A 25,984-nucleotide genomic window follows, 5' to 3' on the forward strand; every position below is an offset into this window, starting at 1 on the left:
ATATATATATACATATTTTTTTTTTTTTTTTCAGACAACTAAAAAACAAATGAATAGGTTCGAGAAGCATTACAAAAATTTTATTGATAGTAAACGAATGAAGCAAGCGAAGAGAGCCGTCACAATATCGATTGAAGGTAGAAATATGGCACTGTAAACGTCTCAAAATGTTATGTATGAAAGAATAATAATTTTATTCTTGATAGTTAATTTTTTAATTTGTTCATAGATGTAAAAAAAAATATGTCTAATTTGATTTGTATTTCTGATAAAGTGTAATAAAAAGTTTATATTAGTTCTACAAAAGAAAGGTTTGTTTTTTGTTATGGGACAGTTTTTGTATTATTACCCTGATATATTTGTATTGATACATTTGCAATATTGATTTATCATTCAAGTATTAATTTTTGTACCATTAGTATTTCTTTCATGAGAAATGTTAAGGAAACATAATATGTATTAAAAGTTGTTCATAAATTGTAATCAGTATTTTTTTTCTTATGCCTCAAATAAACAAATAATTTTTTTACAGTGATGTATTTATTTTTGTATAATTACTATGCTGTTTCCAACTACGATGGAAATTTATAAGAATCAAAGTATTTAAAATATTCCATAATCATCATACACTCACTTTGACTATAGATTATTGTAGGAAATATTTTTGGTGAGTTATAACATGTAGTTACTTTAACCCTTATTCTATTTATAATTGAATATGTTGATCTGGATTTCTTTTTCATGACCCAGAATCTTGATCTAGCATATTAATATTGATGTTGTTTTTTTCTCCCTTCCTCTGCCTTGTTATATCATAAATAAATTTTACTTTTACTTATCTACTATAACAGATACATTCTTTTGTTGATTTTAATTTCTGTTTTGGATTTCCAATCTTTCACTATCCTGATAAAGACTTATATATAATATGTTTTATTTGGAGGCTGAATTGAATAGTTTAGTAAATAAATTTGTGGTTGCCATGTAGTGTTTGCATAATTAACAGCACTCACATGAATATGGATAAACATAAACAATTATTCAATCAGGAAAGTAGAAAGCACAGAAGCTATTGAATTCAGAGCACTGAGCAGTTTACAAGATTGTGTCTTACTATTGGAAAAGAGATAAGAAAATGTGATGTTAGAAGAGTCCAAATATACCAAAAGAAAGGTAGGTACAAATTTGTGGTCCGATGGCAAAATTTTGCTAAATTGACTAAAGGAAAAAAAAAAATATCAAATAAATTATTTATTCTATTATTATTTATTTATTCAATTTTTTCGATATTATAGAGACAAATTTGTAAATGAAACAAAGATTTCATAGTTAAAACTAAAAAAATGCAATCCCATGCAGAAAAACCTCAAAATGTGCAATATACAACTAGAGTCAATGATTCGAATTTCTGTTGAGGTTTGGCTGAATTTGGAGCTATGGGACCAACAAGGTAATTGCATGAAAATCTGGTGTCTACTTAAAACATTTTGCCATTTGAGAAATAAATTGTAAATAGAAGATTTGCCTGAACAAGTTTATAGTATTGGCTAATTTGCTAATTATTTCAACACAGCATCAGCTAAAATATTCCAGAGAAAGACTATATAGGTCTAAAAAGTTAACATAGTGTTTCTTATTTTCTTATATGAATTTGTAAAATATTCTTATTGAAGATATAAAATCTTTTCTTTCAATCCTGAAAATGCTTCTTCATACCCAAGGCTAAGAGTCAATGAGCTCAGGAATAATGAAATTTTCTAATAATACACTGTTTATAATAAAAAAATGTATTAAACAATTATCAATTACTATGTGTTTATTGTTGACCATAGATTCAATGTGAGTAAAAGATGGTCAGGTTGGACAGTCAGTACAATATAAACACAAATAAGAGAATCTTATTTTAGTTGTGCTGAGGTTTCAACGTTTTTATTTGTACCTTTTCAGTTTTATATTTTATCTTCTTTCAGTATCATCTATTATCTTATTAAATTTCTTGTTGTAATGTTTCTTGTTGAATTTTGTTTTCACTATACTTTGTTTTTGATCTCGTGTTTGTTTTCAGCCTTAATGAAGGCGTGAAATTCAGTTGAAATATAGGCACAGATAAAATGAGATTTTCTTATTTGTGTTAATTATTACTCTACTGATCACCCCCTGACCATCTATTCCTCACAATTATTAATTACATATAGTTATTAATAACAACTTTAACCTTTCCAAAGTAAAAAAATATATTTTTTTTTTCTAAATAGTAAAAATTCTATTTACTGATTACATTTCCTGATACTTAAGGTTGGTAGCTATAATAAGGAGCTTACCCTAGTCTTAAATAGACCATAACTTCATGTTTTTACTATTTTGTATGCTTATTATGACCTTTCTTTTTCATATACCTTTCTTGCTAGTGTGGAAAAGTAATAGTAAGGCATAGATAAGCTACAGTAAACTCAAATCCTGAGACTATCTTATTTTTGATCTAGCTATCTGTAACAGCTAATATTTCAACCTCAACCCACTAAAAACCAACTTAGCCGTAAAATAAATGAATTAATTTTATACTCCAGCATTTATCAGAGTTTGACTTCTGCAGTGTAAATCAGCAATCCTATAGCTACAACTTCGACTTTTGTGACAAATATACTATATTTTGCTCCACAAGATGTTGTATTTCAGCTTTGCTGAAACCTGTTTCTAGGAGGACAGCTTCAGTATGTTCTCCAACCATAGGAGAGACATATGAGGTTGGATGGGAATTATCAAAGCTTGGGTGTAATCTAGGCTCAGGCAGAGGTAATGGAAGTGGAGTATTACTCTTTGTTGTGAAGTCTTCCAATCTACTGTTAATAGATTCTTCCAAGCTCAAAACAGGAGTCACACATGCATCCAGGTTTTTGAAAATCTAAATCAAAATTAAAATATATGATTACTTTTTAAAAGTTTGATTTACTTACTAAAGATATTAATTTCTGATTAAATAAAAATTAATTTTTAAAATGTACTGTACTGTCATTTCAATTTATGAAGAATTCAACTGGATGATTTTAACTAAATTTTCTTTTTAAAAAATGTGATACTAAATTTTTATGAGGAGTAGATGGTTGGGGGTGTGGTCAGAGAAAAATACAAATAAGTTAAAAAACTTACGTTGTTAGTGCCGAAATTTCTAACCTTCATCAGGGCTAAGGACGAAAAACCAGATAACAGCCAATGAATCTTGTTGAATCTAGAAATTCTGGCCAAAAGGTTGGCACTAATAAATAAGTTTTTTTACTTATTTGTGTTATTCTTTGACCGTACTCGCAATCATCTTCTCCTCATATACATTTAGTATCCCATTTTTCTAAAAGAAAATTTAGCTAAAATCACAGTCAACTATCTTCTCATCATTATGAATACTAAATTTAATTTAATTACTTTAGGATTATTTAATATATACATAAATTGCATGTCTATGAGTTTGCAAATATATATATATATATATATATACAGCCAAAAATGGTGAGTACTTTATTTATCAAATTAAATAAATAAAAAAACTAAAGATGAAACCCTTTGCTGGTTAACAACATGCTTCCATGGTTATATTGTTTCAATTATGATTTTTTTTACTTTGTTTAGCTTTGCCGAAAATTTAACTGTTTTTCAAATGTGCATCTGGAAAGTATAATTTTCATTTTTTTTTTTTTGTATAATTTTCAAATTGGTGATACAAAGAAGAGGTACTATGGCTGGATACTAGGGCTGCTCAAGAGGAATATAAGAGAGCAAGAAGAGTGGAAAAGAAACTTCACCGACAGAAAAAGAGATTGTACACGGAGAAACAACTGGAAGCAATAGAGGAGTATAAAAGTAAAAAACTCAGCAGGGACATGTACAAAAAAGTAATTAATTTAAGACAAGAATTCAAGCCTCAAACAAGCGCATGCAGGGGAGTAACGTCTAATAGTTTACCTAGCCAGCTGTTTAAAAATGCAGGAGGGGAAGTCATTAAAGAGCTCACTGATATCATGGGAACAATATGGCTCCAGAATATCATGCCAGAAGAATAGAATAATGCAGTTGTATGCAGTAACTATTGAGGTATCTCCCTGCTGAATACCGCCTATAAAATACTATCAATTATAGTCTTCAATAGAATGCTCCCCTATGTTGAAGATATTATAAAGGAATATCAGTGTGGTTTTACTAAGGGAAGGTCCACAATTGATCAAATATTTACATTCAGACAAATCCTAGAAAAGACGATTGAATATGGGATTACCATGTACCACCTCTTTCTAGACTTCCAAACGTCCTACGATAAAGTAAACAGAAAAATGCTGTATGAAGCCTTGCAAGAACTGAGAACACCACAGAAACTGATAAACATGGTTAAAGTCTCCCTTTCCAACTCCAAATGCCAGGTTAAAATCCAATCCTGTCGGAACCTCTACAAAGAGTCAACAGACTAAAACAGGGAGATGCTTTGGCCTCATATTTAACATAGCACTAGAGAAGGTAATCAGAGACTCATATACAAACAGATGGACACATCTTTAATAAAGGAGTGCAGTAACTGGCATATGTGGACGATATAGACATCATCAGTAGAACGGAAGCCGACCTCATAGATACTTTTAAGGCGATTGAGTCATCTGAGGTAAAGATGGGACTCAAAATAAATTAAGTTAGAACAAAATTTATGGTAGTAGGTGGTAGATATCCTGGCCCACACCTCCAGATTAATAACTATAAGTTTGAGAGAGTACAAGGTTTTGTTTACTTGGGTGCCTTATAGACACCAAAAATTGCTCTTCAAAGGAAATAGAAAAGAGAATAGCAGCATCAAATAGAAGCTATTATGGTCTCATAAAACGCTTTAGGTCCAGACTTATCTCTCGAAATACTAAGACCATTCAATACAAGACTCTTATAAGGCCAATATTAACATATGGGTCAGAATGTTGGATTCTCAACAAAAGAGATTTAACTAAACTAGAACTATTTGAGAGAAAAATTTTGAGGCGTATTTATGGGCCAATCCAAGAGAATAGTGTCAGGAGGAAAAGACAAAGACGAATTATATAATGGTGCTTCCATCAGTCGTATCCTAAACATAAATAGACTCACGTGGGCAGAACATGTCGTTCAAATGGATGGTCAAAGGATTCCGAAGAGAGTCATGAGGTATGAAATGATAGGCAAAGAAAAGTTGAGCGACCGAAGGCTAGATGGCAGGACCAGGTTGGCAGGATTACGTCGGGATGGGGAGCGCCAGGTTGGTGGCATAAGGGGCAGGACAGGAAAGGAACAAGTGGAAGAAATTTCTTGAGGAGGCCAAGGCCTGACCCAGGCTGTAGCGCCAAGTAAGTAAGTAATTTTCAAATAATTTATGTCTAATTAAAAGTGAATGTGTTACCATGGGAGCCTGCACATGATATTTTTAAAATAATCGTGGATTTAAAAACTAGTACACTGTATTAACAGTCTACTATAGACCACAACTAATAACAGTCTTCTATAGACCACAGCTAATAACAGTCTACTATAGACCACAGCTAATAACAGTCTACTATAGACCATAGGTTGCTCGATTTCGACAACCATCAGAAACTGAAACAGTCTAAAAAAACAACAAAAAGTGCTCCACCATTTCATGAGGTTATTGTTGCACAAACACACAACAAATGGCGAAAAATGCATTTTTTGGAGTTAAGGGCATTGATATTGATCTATTGAAACTTCTCATAAAAAATTGGATCCATTTATAATAACTTTCATATCTATTAGGTTTCATGAACAGATTTATAATTAAGAAATCATTATATACAAGATTCCGGATGACACATCCTAATAATCTAACAATTTTTGGTTCACTAAATAGATTTTGTATAATGATACTACCTTTATCCAGTCATTTTGAGTCTTCTCTTTAAATATTTTTGTAAAAATACTAAATCCGTTTTCTGAGAAATGGGGACAATCTTCTTCTTTGAGCCCCAATCCAATTAGTACATTATCATAGAATTTTTTTTCTAGAGCTCCAACTGCCATCCATTTACCATCCTTTGTTTCATAAGTGTTGTATAAATATGCTCCACCATCTAACCTAGAAGAAAACTTTAAAAATGAACGTGCTCTTTATGTTATTATTATTATATATATTTTAAAAACTAATCTATTATTTGTAGATTAAATCTGGTACTGTAGGCTTATAAAATATGGTGTTTTTTAAAATGAAACTTGGTAAAAAATGTTTCATTTGTCATTAGGATAAAGAACGAAGAGTTCATAGGTATGTCAAGGAGTTATTTTTTATTTTAGGTTATTTTTAAGTTATTTTTTTTTTTTAGGAGAGAAGGGGAGGAGAAGATGTAAAGTGTGGGTCTTGAAATTGAAAAATTGGTTTCCGTTTTATATAAAACTAACATTTTACAAAAATTATTTTGTTACACTGCATGTAATGAAAATAAAAACTTAATAAATACTTCAGAAGAAGTATCATTTTTGATATTTTACAGCAGAAAACTATTATGCTTAATAATACAATAGGGGTATTCATGATCTTTATTTTATCATGTTAAAGTGTGTTAAATAAAAAAGGTTATGTTAAATGCAGAAATATTTCGATCTTTTAACATGTTAAAACGATATAACATATATCATGGTTGTCGTGTTAGGTTACTTGCTGGTGGTTTGTGTTTTGATTATGTTGTTTTAGACATCCTTAAACCTAATAAATAAGTAGGAGAGAAAACAAGGAACAATGGAGGTGGAAAATAGATGATGTGATGTAGCTGTTAGAGATTTTATTATCTAGTAAAAATTACAAGCTTACAAAACAAGGTGCCCAGAAAATCTGCTAGGAGCTTCTCTGCATTTAACATATAACATAAACTTGAAATTATGCTGCTCACAATCCTATACTTACAACATTTATCATGTTAAAACTTTTTAAATTTAACAAAACATCATGAATACCACCAATATTTTCATTTATAATAACGAGTATGAATTTTTTTTAGGACTTCTGAACCAAACACTCTGGGAGTCTCATCCCGAACTGCACAGCCATTAGGTCTTCATAAATGATTTTAAAATATTTGAAAGTGGATACAATTTCTTGACTCACAAATTGTGACCACGCTGATCAGACCATAATGAGTCTTTTGTAGCCAATATCCATGAAGCAAGGTATGAGCAACCTCTGGTTATACTAAGGTCGACCACTTGACCTTTTCCAGATCTCGTTCTTTCGAATAGTGCCATTACTATGCCTAGAGCACAGAGAACACTTCCTGCAGCAAAATCTCCTAATATATTACAAGGTGGGATAGGATGTTTTCCCCTCCAGCCCAATAGTGATAGAACACCTGAAATTAACATATTTTTTATATAAAAACAATTTTTTATTGGCTCAGTTAATGAAACAAAAACCTATCAAATTTTGAACTATCATAAGATTTCAAGTTGGGCCGCCCATAGCTCAGTGGTTAAGACACAGTCTTACCAATTTGATGTCTATTGGCAGTGCCGGTTCGAATCCGGCCTGGGACGTCGAATTTTTTCATTGAGTGGCGGTCCCACAAAATGAAGAACTTTGACCCCCAACCATGGTTAGGTAGTATAGGACTCCAATGGGAGTCTTGCCCGAAAAAGGAAAAAAAAAAAAAAGAAAAAAAAGATTTCAAGTTAAGCCAAAATATTTACATTTCGATGAAATAAAAATATATTTTAAATTTTAATGATATGGACAATATTATTACCTGTTGGGTAAATATTAGAATATGAGGGAATGAAGAGTATTATCCTTAGGGATAATCACAACTAATAAGACTAGATTTGTCTCAAAATAACCAAGCAGTAGCTGGATCTGAGATTAGAGAGCTGAGGATAATCAATTTGGGAGCTGGAACTCCAATTGATGATCCTAATTCTAGAGTCTTAGCATTGAAAACAAGCACTTCTATCCACTTTCTGAGCAGACTGCACTCACCAGGCAATAGCCTTGAGATGTATCATTCTGAGTTTATACAGAGTGCATGATGTTGCCACCATCCAACTTCTGGTGAACAATACTAGAAGAATGAATTCTATTACCCATGAATGAAAGCCCTTAAGAATAACAGTATAGAAAATATATATAATTATATTTTATACTGTAAATATAATTTATGTAATATAATTACATTTACATATAAGTATGTAAATATAAATTAGTCGGCAGCATAAAAATGACCAATATGTCAACTCGTTCCACATCTTTCTTCCTATACCTCCTTAACATCCTCTTTACATTTACATCCCTTCAAAAACATAATCCTCCTAAGGTGAATTTGAAGGAAACCTGTGATCAAAATTTTAATACTGTGCTTTAAGTTGCTCAAGAGATAAACCACACATTAACTTCGAATTCCCCCCCCCCTCCTTTAACTCCACCTAGATCTTCAATATCAGTGCCCAGTTTTTTGCATTAATTTCATAATCTTTCAAATTTTACCATCCCAGTAATTTTGTGGATTGGGAGTTTTCCCCAGGTTACTTCTGCCTCTTCATCAAATAGAATGGACAGATCGGACAGCTTTTTATTGCCGTCTTTTGTAAATGTAGTAAGAACAAGCAATTAGAAGTCAATTGTCAGTAATTGGCAAATGTCAATTTTTCCAAAAACTATCCCCTACCCAAACAATTGACAATCCAAATATTGCAAATGTAGGGGATACTATCCTTCAGTACTGCAACGTTATCCCTGGGATAAGACTGTTTAATAAACATATCTTCTGTTTTCTAGAAAATGGTTATCTGGTCAATCTCCTTGTTTTAGCCATGCTATCAGTAGCAGTATGCAAACCCAGAACCACCCTGGAACAGATTAACGGTTCTTTGAAAATTCTTTATCGATGACTGAGAAAATATAGTTATTATCCAATCCAAAGGATAGTTTAATAGGCTGATCAACTAACAGAGATGCTAATGTGAAATGATCTATAATGGTTATAGTGAAAATCTGAGTTCTAAAAGATAAGAGTGTTCAGGATTGCATTGTAAAGTATTCACTTAGCTAACAAAAACATTTTTCATGTTATCTATAAAGTATATTATTTCTTGATTTGAAAAAAAAATTACCTGATAATGCTAAGAAGTTTATATCATGGCCCGCTGATTTAGATAATTCGCCTACCTGTCCAAAACCTGAGAGACGAGCATAGATTAGTTTATCATTTTTGTCCATCAATACTCCCGGACCTAGGCCCAATTTTTCCATGACACCTAACAAATAAATTAAAATAAATAAATTTATATAATGAAATAAAGCTCTTCAAATGAAGCAGTTCATTGAATTAATTGCTTTTACATTCAAATATTGACTCACTAACAATGAGTAACCCCTTAATATTGATTAAACAGAAAGTAAATCTACTGAATATCATTCTTTAAATGGTTCCCAAATTTTAAGAATGAGATAAATGAAGAAAGTAATTAATTATTTATAGTAAGCCTAATGGCTGTATCTTTTTGTTGTTTTGACTTGTGAGTTGGCAATGTTGGGTTTAATAGATAGACCTTTCATGGTTTTTGGGATTCAGGGATTCTTATATATAAAGGTGGATATAATATAGGGGTAAGTTTCTAAACTCAAAACTAATTGCATTCACAAATAAATTGAATCCAACAGCCATTTACATTAAAATTACAGATGACATGTCCATTCAAGACAAGCATTCCTGGAAGAAATTAGACATCATAATTTTATAAAAAAAAAGAATGATGTATCTTTTGTATGAAAAAGATTTTTCAAACAAGAAAGTTTTCATTTCTTGAATTATTGATTCAAAGCCCAAATAACATTTTCTAACAAGGGACGCAAGGCCTTATTATTCAATTGGAAAACCTCTTGAAGCTAATGGAAATTACTTTGGATCGAGTTGGTTTTTCTTTAAGTTGACTCATACCACATGAAATAACTTAATAAAACCATATAATATTAAATATATAGGATGTCCCACTATTCTCAAGGATTCTGAAAGCAAATGAAATTTTAAGACGATTTCACATAGGCCATTTTTTTTTATTCTACACATCCTTAAGGCGTAAATCAATAAAAACCGTGAACAATTTTTTATTGTTTTTGACGATTTGTTCAAAAATGCTGTCTGAAACCTGAAGAGCAAATTCTTTTCAGAATACAATTTTTTGTAAGAATCCATTATCATAATTGAGGTACTTATTTACTAAGGCTTCATCGGCATTAGCAATTTTAAAAACTTTCAACATCTCCTCTTTCTGGTCCCATCATTCATCACCTCGACTATAATCAATCTTATAATTTGGATTCACTTACTACAAAATGGACCATTAAAAAAAAAAAAAAAAAAAAAAATAGAATAAGTGTAGGTAATTTACTCTTGTTTAATTTGAAATAATAGAAGCTACTAAAATCATGAATGGTTTTTAAGTTATGAGGAAAAAATTTTGTTTTATTTTTTTATACTTCCGAAAATATTTGAGTTGAAAAAGTTGAGATTCTTGATCGGCACCCTAACAAATAAGTAAAATAAATTTTAAGAATTTCTCCAAAATATTTTGTCAAGATCCCTTTTTGTTTCTCATTTGACTCTTGAGAGTACCAAAATATACAAAATTAAACAAGAGCGAATTCCCTTGTTTAATTTTGTATAGTTTTGAAAAAATGCCTGGTATTCAGATCATAGCAGAAGAAATAAAATATAATTCATTTTTTGAGTATTTTAATATAATCTATTATTTATAATGTATTTGCTTATTATTAACATGATTGGATAGAAATAGTGTCTTTATTAACACATTCCAGAAAAAAACTATATAAATATACAATACTGGCATGGGTTAATACTCTCTCTCAGATTAATATTATTGTTGACACATTTAATTTGGAAAGGAAGATTGGCTATATGAATGATTTGTAGATTTTGAAATCTTAGTGTTGGTAGTATCTTCATATTGAATCTTCATATCGTCAACCAATCTTAGTAGAATCTGGAATTTTAAAGTTATAGAACTATGATTGGGTTTTGTCATTTTAATGTTGCTGTGTGTTGGATCAATTAAGTGCCCGATTTCAATTTGTCTTAGAATGCCATTTACAATGCCAGGATTAATAAAAAAAAATTATTCCATCCCTTTCCATTTATTGTAGAGATTAGAGGAGGGTGATCATACTGCTGTTCCGGAAAAATAATCATGCAACTATAAAATTTTATGAAATCAACTTTATTATGTTAATTTGAGTATAATATACAAAAGGTGTCTCAGCATATATCAGAAGGATAATTACACAATTGTAAACTTTGTAAAATTGATTTTATTGTGTTGGCTGGCTCAAAAAATCATTTACTCGTAACAAATTTTTAAGTTGTCGATTAAAAAAGAAATCTAGTAAATGAATTTTTGAGCCCACCAACACAACAAAGTCAATTTTACAAAGTTTACAATTGTGTGATTATCCTTCTGATATATGCTGAGACCCCTTTTGTATATTATACTCAAATTAGAGAATTGAAAAAAGAAAAGAAAACCTGCTCTGAATGGTTCTATTAAAACATCAGATTTTATACAAAGCTTTTTCAAAACGTCTCTTCCCTGTGGCCTTTTTAGATTGATTGATACAGATTTTTTTCCATTTCCTAAAAATTGCTCATGTGGACCAACATGACCAACCTAAAATAAAAGAAAAATTAATTAAGGACTGAAGGAGTGAATGTATATTGTTTATATTATAAAATAATAAATTTCATGCAGTTTATTTTGAATATTTATATTAATTTATAATATTTAAAAACAAATTATTATTATTTTTTTTTTTAACACTGGGGTATAAAAGTATTTTTACTCACCAATGTAGAAAAAAAATAAATTAAAAAGTTTCATTTAAAAAAGTCAGAAAATAAACCCAGGAACATAAAGAACAAAAAATTAATAAGAGTAGTGTACTGGTACTGGTACTGGTAATGGTGGGGGGAACAAGTCCGGCAAGTGGGCCTATTGGACCTTTTTGCCAACCCCAAGACAACCCAATGGAATGTCTCTTTAATATATCTTATTCATCTATATCGAACCTTTTTGATTTTCTAATGAAATTCAAAAGGGACTCCCAATCTGTAGAGGAAGCCTCTTTTCTCTGATGCCATTTAGAAATACCTAGGAATGGTTCTAGTCCTAAAGAGGGTGCTCAGCCCTGATTCTAGCAAGCTGATCAACTTTTTCATAACCTGTGATTCCCTTGTGTCCTGGGACCCACACAAGCAGAAGCTTCTTTAAGCTTTCTTTCACTATTGATTCTAAGGCTAGTTTACACTCTCTTACCAAATTAGCGGTGACTCTAAGGGCAGACAGACTATCTGAAAAGATGGTGATGCCAGTCCTATCACAGCTAGTGCCTTCAAGGCATAAATATACTGACAAGATGACAAACAATTCTGTCTGAAAGACAGACAAGTGCTTGCTTTGTGGGAAGCTTAGTTCTATGCCTAATTCTTCTATATAAACCCCTGCCCCCCTTAGTCCTGCTGAATCCATTCTGGATCCATCAGTGAAACAGGGCAGGTACTTTAAAGGATTTTTTTTTTTTAATTCGTCATTTTAGCTGTGCCAGACTATTTCAATGAGGAAAAGACCAGACTGATATCTTTATTATACCTGTTTTTAAGAAAATCGAAAAAAAAAATGTTAAAATTCAGTTTTAAAAAGTGGCTTTACCGGTCGGTTAAATTAACCTAAAAAGTCACTGTCACATTTCAGGCATATACCTTCTTAAATATGTAATTTCAGTTTCGTACGACTATTCGTTTTTTAGCTAGGCTATTCACACACACAAACCATTTTGTGAGATTTGATTATTTTGATTGAGGAAACCTCAAAACGTGTATTTCTGTCGAAAATCAAATTTACTTCTTTAGATGTTATGCTTTCTATATGTAAGCTTAGGTTTCAGCCCTTGATGCATGTGTATAAAATCGGGTTATATGCTGAGTAATTACCGAAAAACATGTTTCTCAATAGCGTCAAAGTGGCTGAAACGTTTTTTTTATGAAATTTGCCAACAGTCTTCCCCTTTAATTTTTCGTATTTAGAATAAATCTCGGAAACATAATACGAAAGAAGATTTGAAGAAAAGAAACCTTAATTTGCGCATGGCATGACTAAAAGATAGAATCCATTTTATGGTAAATATACAAAAGAAGAGTGACAGTGGAGGCGCTAGAATCTTTAAAACGCAAACAAAAACAAATTGAGGGAAACGTAGAAAAAAGTTTATGCCCCCCAAAAGTAGCTTACCCAATACAACTCAATTGTACATACAAATTTTTAAACTTCTTAAAATTTAAGAATTTTAACCGCGAAAAAACATTTGTATAGGATGAAATTCCTACTTCGCAGGAATTTGAAATTTAGCCCTCAACTGGATAATTGTGGTGGTGAGTTAGGTTTCATTTATTTAATTTCCATTATCTTAGCACTCCCTTCCTTCACCCGTAGCTTTATCCCTTTATCCTAGTAGATTTAACCTCTCAAATGCTTTCCATACATGAGTCAGTGATCTTCCCGATATCACCAGATCAACAAAAGTAAGAATTATTGGACAGTTTCATAAACTGTATGCACTATCACATAAATCATTGCAACAATATCTGAACTGCTTATATAATCTTAATTAAGCTCATATAATCTTATATCTGCTTATATAATCTGCTAATATAATCTTAAATATCTAAACAGATTATATAATATTTTTACAATAGAATCTTCCGATCCACAAAAAGCAAGCATCTTACAATTAGCATCTCTCGATGGCGTTTAATAGCCCCGAGAGTTGACTAAGTAGAAATTGGAAGTCCTCAGTGCTAATTTCCCCTTTAAGGCATTCTCCTCCTGAGGAAGCAGTGCATAACAATATACATAATGGATCGGTACATACTATAGCTATTTTTGGAAATGTATATTTACCTTTTATTACACTCTGTCTTCTCCGGATATTTCTTCCTTCCTTAAAATTGTCTTCCATTCATTTACAATCCCCTTCAAATTCAGTTCAATCAACTACTTAGCGCCTGCAGGATCGCTCCATGCAGAGCGAAGTTTCCATCTTTCGAGTACTTACGGATAGTTCCTGTAAGACTCATCCTGTCCATTAATCTCCTAACCTGTATGAACACGCATTGTCGAAGCCTTCTGGTATGAATACCTCGCACATTCAATTGGAGTCAGAACCATCGAATCTATCACAACAACCTCGACAACGTTAATTAACTCTTTTTCCCATATCTCGGGTAAAGGAAACTTTACATGCGATAACCAATGACCATAGGTGCCAATGATTCTCCTGGGCTTAAAGCTTTCCAGAGCAGAACTCGTGAAATGGTGTCGAATGAAGTCTTAAAGTCTATGAATAACATACACATGGTGTAATTAAGTTCATTTATATTTTAACATATTTGCTTAAATCCAATGCTGAATCCAAAAAGAAAGCTTCAAATGTTTCTTTCAACACAGACCACAAGAGAGATGACTAGAGTGATTGAAAAAAATTATAGCTACATTCAAAAAACTTACTCTTCAGTAATTTTTACATTCAATAGAGTTTGCTTTCCTTTTGTAAACTACTATGCCAATTGACTTTTTCTCGTTTGATCTCTTCTACTTCCCATATTCGAGCAATTAGTTTCTGGAGTCCCTAAATTAAAGGACACAGCCAGACTTAGGATCTCAGCTGGGATACCATGTGCTTACAACAGGCACCCTTCTCTAATTGTCGGAATATTTCTAATTCTCCTCCCCCTCTCCCTCACTGCCATGAAGAAACCATACGAATCTCTTCATTCTTTCTTTTTTCTTTAGACTGTTTGTTAACATTACATCTTATAAACAACATAATATCCTATTTATAACATAATATCTTCATGGAAACTAGAAAATGGTTTGCGTTCACAACAGGAACCCTAAGGGACCTAACAAGAGATGATTAAATTATCTAATAAGCTAAACCAATAGTTCACAAGATGTATTGAGAAACTATTTTGCCAGACATGATAAGCCACAACTATTAATAAGAATCGCTCAACACAGAGACAGTAAACATTTCCTTTCAAAATATCGAGTTGAATAAACACTCTAATATTGAGTGTATTTTATATCGGGAAAGGCCCTGTTTTTTAACTCTAAAGTTTTTAAATATTATTTTGAATTTTAATAAAAGATTCCAAGCAATGACAAATCAAATTTTAAAACCTTTTTTAGCAGCAAGCAAAATTCGTTTAAGCGGACATACCAGATATTTTTTATTCATATTAGAAAGGATCTGACTGGCTATAACCAAGCAAATCGAGAGCAGCTCCAGCTGTTTAGTTAATAGCTTAACACCATTACAATAATTAGTATATACTAAGCAATAACATAAATAATAATCAAAACGACACAGAAAAAAATAAAACAATAGATTACCTTATCAATTCGAATTACTTTTGCTCCAAAATCTTTCAAAATGTGGCCACAAAACTGTGAAGGAGCCAATCCACCTAATTCCAATACGGTTATGCCTTTCAAAGCCATTGTAGATAGTCCAATCTAAAACATACCAAAAACTTGTGACTTCTTTACAAAATCATTTCATAATAAAACTTGTAAGTCGAATACTCAACTGGAATCCGTTAATGTTTAATTGAGGTGGGTTTAATTTCTTATTAGAGACAAAAAGTTCTAGGGATAGAAATCAAATCCAATTTCCTTTATCATTACAGGTCCTTAATGTACTTCACACTAACCCATAACTGTGAAACTCGTTGCGTGAAAATTAATGTATTCAAGACATTTACTAGATAAAACAACAGTATTCAGAATAATTTCATTTCATTAATTTTATAATTTCATTGCGGGATAAAATTTTATTTCTTAATTAAGAACTATTCCAAAAACTACGTTATTAAAATGTTGGATTTTTAAAGTAAAGAAATTGAAATTACGTAGGAGAGCGTTTTAAAACTTTTTTTAAAAATATCTTATTTCAAAAATACGATAATAAACTAACAATCAACGAAGAATAGCAGAAGTTGTATAACACTCGATATGCTTTTGGAACATTTTGTGGTCGACTACAACGATCCTATATATTTAAATATACCTAATTATACATCACAACACCATAAACAATAGACCCCATTCACAGCTGAATATAAATATTCAATATACAATTAATAATGATTTACATTACTCGTTAATATTTCCTTGAGGCACTCAATTATCATTAAGACTTCACTCACATCATCACGTTTGCTTTCATTTCCTTTCCTCTTAGATATAAACATATTCAATAAGTCCATAAAACGGTTCGATGCTACATGTTAGATGACGAATACAATACCTAAAATCAGAGCATGAGCTCAAGATTGTGAAACCCAAGACCCACTAGAAATCTCTGTTCTACCAATTTCCATTGGACACCACAGCCCCAATATCAATGACTTATTGGCCCGTTTTCACACGTACGCTTGACATACTTACTTTTCATAAAAACTACAATATTCATTGTAAACACAAGCTCAGATCACTCTTCAACACAAATGAGTTTTTAACTATTATATTACTATGGGTTATTAACTTTCTCAGACAATAAAATAAAATAAACTCATAAAAAGGTATGTAGACGAGGAAACTCTTTGCATTCCAACCTTTCAGCTTTAGTTTCGATTAACCACCAAGAAGCAGTCTAAACATTCATAAAATACTTTAATACTTTTAAGATATAATGCGGAGGACCTGGTAGCTGAGCAGACTGGGGCGAGGGTCCCAGAGAGCTTGGTTCAGAAGGTTGTGGGTTCGATTCCCACCTGGGCTGGTCAATATTTATTTCGCGGCCCCGAGAAACCTTTCCCCTCTGGGAAAGGGGGGAAACTAAGGGACCTGTATAGGTCCTCAATGGAGGACTTGAGCCAAAAAAAAAGATATATGCGGTCCTTGTCAATATCTAGGTCACAAAAAATAATAAACTTTCTATGAGAACCTTGATCGGAAGTGGCGGTCTGGTAGAATTTCATTAGACGTGCGTAAATTTAAGAAATTTAATTAATAACCGAAAAGCCAGATACGACCTCAAAAATTACAAACCATAAGAATCACAGTGACAATCTTTCGAAAGACGACGAAGGTTTATGGATATGTCTTTCAAAGCGTTTTGAAGTGTCATCTATCTATAGTTTCATCTATATTACTGAATTATATACGGAGTCCAAGGCTTGGACCTGTAGCGAGAGGGAGCAAGTGGTGCGACCAAAACTCACCAGAGCGCTCCACCTCGAGCCTCACCGAAGCTCCCAAATTTACTTAATACTTCTTTTTGTTAAAGACATATTGTATTTTTTATATATTAATAATCTCTGTGCATAACACAACAATGTCAATAGAATGATTAATAAACGAAACCAAAACAATGCACGAACCTATCTCAAGCAGACATGTACCGACCGCTTCTCGGTCACAGCCGCATGGACTAGGCCTATAAATAAGGGACTCTAAATCCCCAAAATTTGATTTAATAGGTCATATGTAAAATTAAATATAACAGGTAACCTTTAAATACCAAAGGTAGCAAAAGGTAAGACACAACACGAATTACTTTTTCTTTCTACACAGTAATGCACTACTTACTCACATTTTATTTCTGTTCTAGAGGGTTCGGAAAAAAAAAAAAAAAAAAAAAAAACCCAAAATTTGATCGTAGATCCACATCCTTTCCTGGGTCTAGTCATGGCACAGGTGGCGTATACTCTGCTTGAGATAGAGATGTTCATTGCCAATCTATGCTCGCAAAAGTTGTTATTTCTGTACGCACACCTAAGACGATGGCCTATCTCCTCTCCTTCTCTCCAACAATCTTAGTCCGTCCGCTTCATCTCGGCAACTAAGATTGTAACCTAATTCCTAACGGTTACACTGGTCCGTCCGCTTCATCTCGGCAACTAAGATTGTAACCTAATTCCTAACGGTTACACTGGTCCGTCCGCTTCATCTCGGCAACCAGTGTAATTTCCCGTCTCTCCCCGGCTCTAGTCCGTCCGCTTCATCTCGGCAACTAGAACTGTTACTCTACCTCAGACTCTCTCACCTAGACCTCCTCTACCTGCGTCAGTGTCCAGGGCTCATCCTCTGGCACGGCCGTTCCTAACTTATAATGAATACGCCTTGTAGTGGGCCTTCTGTAAAGTGGATATCAGGCTGGAGAAATCGCCTAAGACCAGACAACCCCGACAGACCTATTGGTAAATGTTACTGGTGTTTTCATCACACAGAGGATTTCATTAATGGTGATTTTTGGTCTGTACGTTCTGTCAAACAAGAAAAAAAAGATCATTTGAAGCCTAAGGAGCCATGAAACTAAGGCCTTCCCAAATCAATCTTCCTTGAACCGTGCAGAATTGAAAATCACTTCTATACTATCTATTTTAAACTTATAATGTTATACCCTATCCTTTTAAAAAAGCTTTTTGTTTTTGGTAAGGTACATGATAACCTGTCTAGGTCCAGAACCTTTTCAATTTCGTCCACATAGAGAGCAAATTATTGACAAGAAGTAAGATGCATGTAGAAAATAGTCAAGTTAATCTTCAATTCTTTTTTCACATAAATTTTTAATTAACTTCTCTTCTTTTTCATCGTATATCTCATTTTATCTTCTTTCTTAAGTGCGATATCATTCCTTCTTACTTCAGCCAAACGCTTTCTTTCTCCCAACTCGTCTATAGTGAGCTCTTTTGGAGGAAATATGGGTAACTAATGTCTGTAGATTTCTGCATCACATAAGAAAAAAAAAGTAATATAAATTCACAAAACTTAGACCATTTAATCGTTAGATAATACCTAGTGGCAATAAAAATACCTAAGTATGTAAAAAGTATTGCAAAACTGATTGACCCCTAAACTAACAGCAAACATATGAATAAACAGAATGAAAAATAATACTTAACAAGAACTTTAAAGAATTGAATAAACAATGGATTTCAAATGTTCTAATCTCATTTAGCAAATTTAAGAATAATCACAAACTTAGTTGTCACCTCAATGAATCTGTTCATTTCCTGGAATTACAATATTTCTGTAAAATCAGTTAATTGCGGAAGGGTATCTCTGAAGGAAGATAGCCGAGTCTCACCGCGAGTTTGAGGCAAACTATATTTTGTTGTCTCATTACTTATCAGATACATTTATAAATATAAGATCTCACTGATTATTCTCATTAAGGAGGTCATCTCATTTTCAGACACATCTTAGGATTAACGGGAATAGATTGGGATGAAAGGTTATGAATTAGTGAGTTTACGCGGCCCAGGAGCTACGAATTAGAGGATTTATATCTATTACGGGCCAAATATAATATTGAGGTATTTTATTTATGAAATGATGAGAATTTATCAAAGGATTGAAAACGGGAATAGTTTGAAGGTTTACTTGTGGTTGGGAATCACGTGTTTTGGATCTATAATTAAGTGTAGCTTTTATAGTTTAAGTTTTCCAAGAATTATACCCAGGATGGGCAACAGGGAGATAGAGCAGGGAAATTTTTATAATAGAAAATGTCCACGAATCAGGGGAAAAGGTGGAATAGTGTGCAGTATTATAAATATAGGAGAGCAATAGGATATTTTTTCGAGGGAAATGTTTTAGGATCCAGGATGTTATTTAACCACGTTCAGGAGCTTTTTTGGAAGGTTGTTTGTTAATGATGTTAATCATTTTGGAGGGCTGAAACCAACATCACCAAATATCTGGGATTTTTCATCATTGGATATTGACTAGGGGTAAAGTTCAGTGAGGAGTGGATGATTAAAAGTTTTAAATAGTAAGGTTTAAAGTCCTGGAAATTTATAATTTCCTATTTTGTTTTTAGTATGTTGGTTAGTTTATAATAATTGGTTTTATTTGGTAGGTATCTGGTTCTGTGTCACTTAGATCTTGCTCTAGGTGTTTCTGCTCATATGCAAATATGATGTGTAAATTGATTTCATTTATAGCTGAGGGAGTAAAGTGACTGCAGTGGAACCAGTTCAAATCTGGTCTGGGGCCCCAACCATAGTTAAGATAGAATAGGTCTAGATAAGCTCCCCTACCTTCTATGTCTAAACTAGTGACTTCAGACAGGGGGTCATAAAAACCAAAAAAAGAATCAGACTAATCAAGATGGTTGGATGTAGAACATTACCAAGAGGACAGCATGCTATTGAAAATAAGAATTAAAAGGGAGAAATGATAAGCTTATAAAGGTCAATTGAATGGTGTCAGTTGGAGTGGAAGAGATAAGGGGGTAAGGTAAGGATTTCTGAACAAGGAGTTAAGAGCCTATAGCAATAATAACGAATTTGTACACAACTGTTAATAAATTATTAATGAACATAAATGTTTAAAAAAAATCGAAACAATTTTATTATTCATGGACGATCGCAGCAATGAATTAATGAAAAGTTTTGCGTGTGCGTGTATGTCAGTGTGAGATTTACACAAAAAACACCATTTTCTTTTTTTTAGGATTGGTCACTGATATGATATCATGAGTAAAACTGATTTCGAGATAAAAAAAAAAATCAAAATTAAGAACTTAAACCCATTTCTTAATTAAGAATTAAACCCATTTCTAACCAGAGTTGGACAAATATTATTCGAATGACGAGAGACGAATACTTTTTTATTCATGAATTTTCTAATCGGATAATCAATTATTCGTACAAAATATATGATTAACCATCAGATTACTTTTTTATTCGTCATTATTTTACATGAAAATCAATTATTCGGGCAAAACCATTCGAATAACCATTTGAATACTTTTATATTCGTCCATTTTATAGAAAAATAACCTCTTATTCGAAAAAATTAAATGATTAACCATACGAATACGTTTGTATTTGTATAAAGAAATTTTTTGTCTTACAGCTATACATAGATATATTTTATGATCGCGTATAGATTAATTTTAACTTTTCTGATTTCTAACATATAAGGGTCCCTTTTTATGTTTTGGGATATGTAGAATATGAAAATGCTATCGGTTTAATTATTGCGTATCGATTTATTTTAACTTTCTTGATTTCTAACATGTTAGGATCTCTTTATATATGTTGAAATAAGTAGAATAAGAAAATGCTATCGATTTATTTGAACTTTCTTGATTTCCGACATGTTAGGGCCCCTTTATGTTTTGAGATATGTAGAATATGAAAATACTATCGATTAATTTTAACTCTGATTTCTAGCTTGTTAGGGCCTCTTTACGTTTTGAGATATGCAGATTTCTTATCTTAGTTAAAATAAACCAATACATGATACGAAAATCGATAGTACTTTTATATTCTGCATATCTCAAAATATATAAAGGGATCCTAACAATCGGGATCAAGAAAATTAAAATAAATCGAAACGCGATAATTAAAACGATACGCAATCATAAAATCGATAGCATTTTCATTTTTGGCATATATTGAAACATATAAAGAGACCCAAACATGTTAGAAATAAGAACAGTTCATATAAATCAATAAGCGATCACAAAATTGATATCATTTCCATATTCTGCATTCCTCGAAACGTATAAAGGGACCCTAACATGTTAGAAATCAGAAAAGTAAAATTAAATCGAAACGCGATAATTAGATCGATACGCGATCATAAAATCAATAGCATTTTCATTTTTGGCATATATTGAAACATATAAAGAGACCCTAACATGTTAGAATACGTGATACGAAAATCGATAGTACTTTTATATTCTGCATATCTCAAAACATATAAAGGGATCCTAACATGTTCGGGATCAAGAAAATTAAAATAAATCGAAACGCGATAATTAAAACGATACGCAATCATAAAATCGATAGCATTTTCATTTTTGGCATATATTGAAACACATAAAGAGACTCTAACATGTTAAGGCGGATCCACATGTTGGCCGCTCGCCACGAATCGGAGGCTTGTACAAATGCTCGGTAAACAAAGACCGGACCATCCACATGTCAGTGTTATTCAGATAGGCAAGCTTGGCGGACATACTAATGGTTTCAGCCATCGCACCGGGATTATATTATTTTTATTACAAAATTAAATATAAATAAATAGGATTAAATATAAAACTTATTATAAAAAGTCCCGATAAACACCTTTAAGCTCCTAACAGCTCTCAGTTGCAACTAGACAAAGAACAACGGTGGAGATGCTACACGAGCGCTCTCACGAACCCCTTTGATCTGAGTCCAAAAAACCGACTCTCGACGGATCGGCAACGAGCTTAGGCCAACTCGTACAAGCCACCCATCCACATGCTCGTGCATGTCTGAGTTCGCCATGGCTTGGCCAACATGTAGAGGCCCCTTTAGAAATAAGAAAAGTTCATATAAATCGATAAGCGATCACAAAATCGATATCATTTTCATATTCTGCATTCCTCAGAACGTATAAAGGGACCGTTATGTTAACATGTTAGAAATCAGAAAAGTAAAAATAAATCGATAGGCGATGTTAAAAACGATAGCATTTTTATATTCTGCATATCCGAAAACCTAAAAATTGGCCCCTATGTCTTAGAAATAAAACAAATTAAAATAAATCGATCTGTGATCTTAAAATGATAGTATTTTCGTTTTGTACTCGTCTGAATATGTGAAACAAGACCCTCATAGATTAGAAATTGAAGGTGGGAAAGAACTAAGTGAATTAAAAAAAAAAATCAAATTTTTATTCCAATAATATGTATTCGACTAATGTTTTATTCAATTGAGATAGTATTTTAAATATTCGAATAAAAAAGTATTCGGATTGTTTAGTCGTATTTTTATTCGAATAAAAATTTATTGGTCTCTCGTCAATCGAATAAAAAAGTATTGGTCTCTCATCTTTCGAATAATTTTTCCCCAACTCTGTTTCTAACTCATAATGGTTTGAGAAAATGGAGAAGAATAGCTAAGAAAAAAACTGTTAAAGAGTGGCAAATAAGGTCCAATTATGGAGATAAAATGCTCAATTTTCTCTTAAAACAATAAGGGAGCAGAATGAAACCCAAGGATATATCCATTCAATAAAATGGAGACAATGTTTATGGTGAGTATAAAGGTAATGAATATAAACATTGCTAGATAAATAATCAAAGTTTCATATTCCTGTTTTTAGTCATTTCTAGGAACAGTTTATCAAACATTATTGTTAAATCAATAAGAAAAATTATTAGTACAGTTATGTTGAGTGTCTGGGATATTTCCTATTTTATTTATTTGTATTCAACTTCAAGTTAACTATCAAACAAAATTGGAAACTTATATGCCACTAGGTATACATATAAACCTGAATGATCTTGAACATTGAAAATTATCAAGATATAATGGTAATTACAAAGTGAAAAAATTGTATGATCACATCAGCTGAAAATTTATTAAGATACTATGTAACTAAAGATGAGACTAGAATACTGAAAGTTGTAATCATTGTGTGGTAAATAAGTTCTTGAAGATCAGTTAAGGATTCAACATGTTCAAAACAAAACTATACTAACACATTCACAAATTTGATGACTACTATATACCATAAAATAGAATATCCCAGCCATTCTACAGGACAATTTAATTTAGCCAATAATAGACTCTTCAAAGTATGCCTAATAGATGTAAAATCAATTAACAACATTGAAATTAAAATTTATTTACTATTGGCTATCTGCTTCAAAAGAATATGTTTTAAACATTTTAAATGTTATTTCAGGAGCACATAATGTGTTTTCTGAATGATGTGGGAACATTACTGATTAAAGCAAAAATATATATATATATATTTTTTGCACACTTTACAATGAAATGGAAGTCTCATCTTAAACCTATATACCTAACTATAAATGAAAAATGGCTTACTAATTCACCTCATTAACATCCAGTTTAGGACTAATTGCACTAGTAACCTTCCCAACATTAGCAGCAATAGATTGAGAAGGGATAAGAGGTGACATACAATTATGTAGACATTACTTGATACTTATGTTATGCTATACATCATAAGAAGAATATAAAAAGAGTAGATTGAAGAAAATTACAAAAAAATTTTAATTAATGACATTCATTTTTAATTTCTGAGATAAAAAGTAATGTAATTATAACTCAAATGTAAAGTAATGTTAATGATAAAGATTCAGTTTTAGCAATATATAATAAAAACAGGAGGATTCCAGTATATCAAACAGAATTTAAGCCAAAACAAACTTACATCATAACATTCTATACTGAAGCGTTCAAAAAGGTTTTCGGTTTAGATAGAAGAATAAACTACAAAATTTCAATAAGAAATATTTTACTGGACAATGTTAAGGACAGTAGTTGCCTTTGTACAAATCTAATATTCTTGGTGAAATTGACAGAGTATTATTTTTTTTATCAAACTTAAGTCGTACTTGACGGTGATAGTAAAAGCAGTAGCCACTGAGGAAGGAATATTATGGAGAGGGTAAGCTATCAGAAAAAGAGAAACAAAAAAGGAGGGCTTTATGAACATCGTAAGTGGGGTAGAGGAGTTAAGGTCTAATCACCGCCTGCCTTTTATTTTAATTTATCTCAGTTTACATTACAATTGTTGAATTTCACATCAATTTCTTGACAACTTTGTGAATTTTCAGTGTTAATGAACCAAATTATTGAAAATATCATTTACGACATTTGATATTTTAGGATTTAGTGACTGGTTTTTAGTTAAATAGATAGTTGGGGGATATCCCTATTTACTTCAACTTAAACATCAGGGCGCAGTCAACTCCCCTGGGTGTCGCGACCGCTAACATCGTGTAAAGTACGACATTGGCTGTCGTGGTATTACGGTCATACTATCAAAATTTAATTGCTTAAACCCTCAAATTTACTAACTGTATTTTTTTTTTACAATTGTAAATTTCTATAAATAAATAAAAATTGCTTGATACTTGTTAGTACCAAGCGCGTGCGCGACAACAGCCAAAATAGATAAACCTTTATATAACTTAAAAGCTTGTATGTTTCCTATTTGTAATTGTATATGGTGTAAGTTGTTCACTGTATTTAATCATCAATTTTTCTCACTGATTCACTAAGTGAAATGGTGAGAGATGATCGCCACACAAATGTTAGGTCATGTTATTTCTTAATTGCACCTTTTGAACTGGAGAAATAATAATTCACAAATATTAAAAATTATTCTTGTTTGTTAAACTTAAAAAAAAAGAGCAGGTTTGGATGGGTTGAAAGTTTTGAAATTTAATTGACTTTGAGATGTAAATTAAACAAGTGTACTACTTCCTAATCTTCCCTTTACTGCCTAAAAGGTGGTGTAGTTCATAATTGAGATCAGCGGATGCTGAGATTATGCTGCTTGTGCAAGGGATCCAATGTACTTTCCAAAGCCTACATGCTTAGCCAGAAACCTCCTTTTTTCATTTGGGAGACCCAACAATCTGGGAAGATATTTAGCTTTAAAAGTTGATCAGATGGGGAAGGACAGGAACTTCCTCATTCTAAACTCTCTAGCCTTAGTTACACACTGCTGGTGCTGATAATTCTTCTATTCTTTCACACCCATGTAAACAAGCCCTTAAATTTGAAATTCTTTTCACCAGGGCCACATCATAGCCCACCTTAACCACCAACCATAGATGGAATATGAAGTTCCCAGGGGTGTAAACCCACATTTTTGGGTATGAGAATTACATTGACAAATCAATATTTTTTAATTGAGTTACTTGAAATTTAAATCTCACTTCACTTAAAGCTTAGGTCGAAGACATCAGGAATTCCATCAATGCTCTTTTCTGCCACTATAATATGAATTCTATTTAGTTTTGTATACCTTGTTCTTTGTATTCTCAGGGAGCTACAAGAAAAATTAAGGAATTTTTTATTGTTTACTCCCTCAAAATTTTAGCTCAGAAAATGAAATTTTTATGGGAATTACTGATACCTACCTTAAATACATAATTTCAGTTTCT

The 25,984-nt window shown here is 32.0% G+C and overlaps 2 protein-coding genes and 1 long non-coding RNA gene across 10 annotated transcripts in view; 2 read left to right on the top strand and 1 right to left on the bottom strand.

Annotated features, from left to right (window-relative positions):
• LOC106687530 (IWS1-like protein) overlaps positions 1-529 on the top strand; it is a 13,838-nt gene extending 13,309 nt beyond the window's left edge. Inside the window, exon 11 of the mRNA XM_014431468.2 lies at positions 35-529. Within this exon, the coding sequence (XP_014286954.1) occupies positions 35-157 (123 nt within the window). The 3' untranslated portion in view covers positions 158-529. The remainder of the gene's footprint in view (positions 1-34) is intronic.
• A 274-nt stretch (positions 530-803) lies between these two features.
• Positions 804-1,578, top strand: LOC106687533 (uncharacterized). Its single transcript, XR_001344173.2, has 2 exons — positions 804-1,173; positions 1,296-1,578. It is a non-coding gene; the product is annotated as an uncharacterized lncRNA (long non-coding RNA).
• Positions 1,579-1,771: 193 nt separating this feature from the next.
• Positions 1,772-25,869, bottom strand: Amacr (Alpha-methylacyl-CoA racemase). 8 transcript variants are annotated; one of them, XM_067053238.1, is made up of 7 exons: positions 25,757-25,869; positions 15,460-15,582; positions 11,538-11,679; positions 9,109-9,252; positions 7,115-7,355; positions 5,887-6,091; positions 1,772-2,902 (listed from the first exon to the last, which is right to left on the bottom strand). In XM_067053238.1, the coding sequence occupies exons 2-7, from the start codon at positions 15,565-15,567 to the stop codon at positions 2,615-2,617; spliced, it is 1,128 nt and encodes a 375-aa protein (XP_066909339.1). In that variant the 5' UTR covers positions 15,568-15,582; positions 25,757-25,869; the 3' UTR covers positions 1,772-2,614. The 8 variants fall into 8 exon arrangements, with proteins under 8 accessions (XP_066909339.1, XP_014286959.1, XP_014286955.1 ...); XM_014431473.2 differs by lacking the exon at positions 25,757-25,869 and adding an exon at positions 24,241-24,355; XM_014431469.2 differs by lacking the exon at positions 25,757-25,869 and adding an exon at positions 23,900-24,003.
• Positions 25,870-25,984: the final 115 nt, after the last annotated feature.

This window comes from Halyomorpha halys, unplaced genomic scaffold (assembly GCF_000696795.3).
Source record: "Halyomorpha halys isolate HHAL.00 unplaced genomic scaffold, Hhal_1.1 Scaffold977.1, whole genome shotgun sequence".
Lineage (NCBI taxonomy): Eukaryota > Metazoa > Arthropoda > Insecta > Hemiptera > Pentatomidae > Halyomorpha > Halyomorpha halys.

Excerpts from the sequence above, each read along its gene's own strand:
- Amacr (XM_014431469.2), bottom strand. The coding sequence starts at position 23,986 with ATGTCACCTCTTATCCCTTCTCAATCTATTGCTGCTAATGTTGGGAAG. Across the intron at positions 9,253-11,537 it reads AATAGAACCATTCAGAGCAG|GTGTCATGGAAAAATTGGGC; the intron begins GTTTTCTTTTCT and ends TTTATTTGTTAG. Across the intron at positions 2,903-5,886 it reads CTCAAAATGACTGGATAAAG|ATTTTCAAAAACCTGGATGC; the intron begins GTAGTATCATTA and ends ATTTTGATTTAG.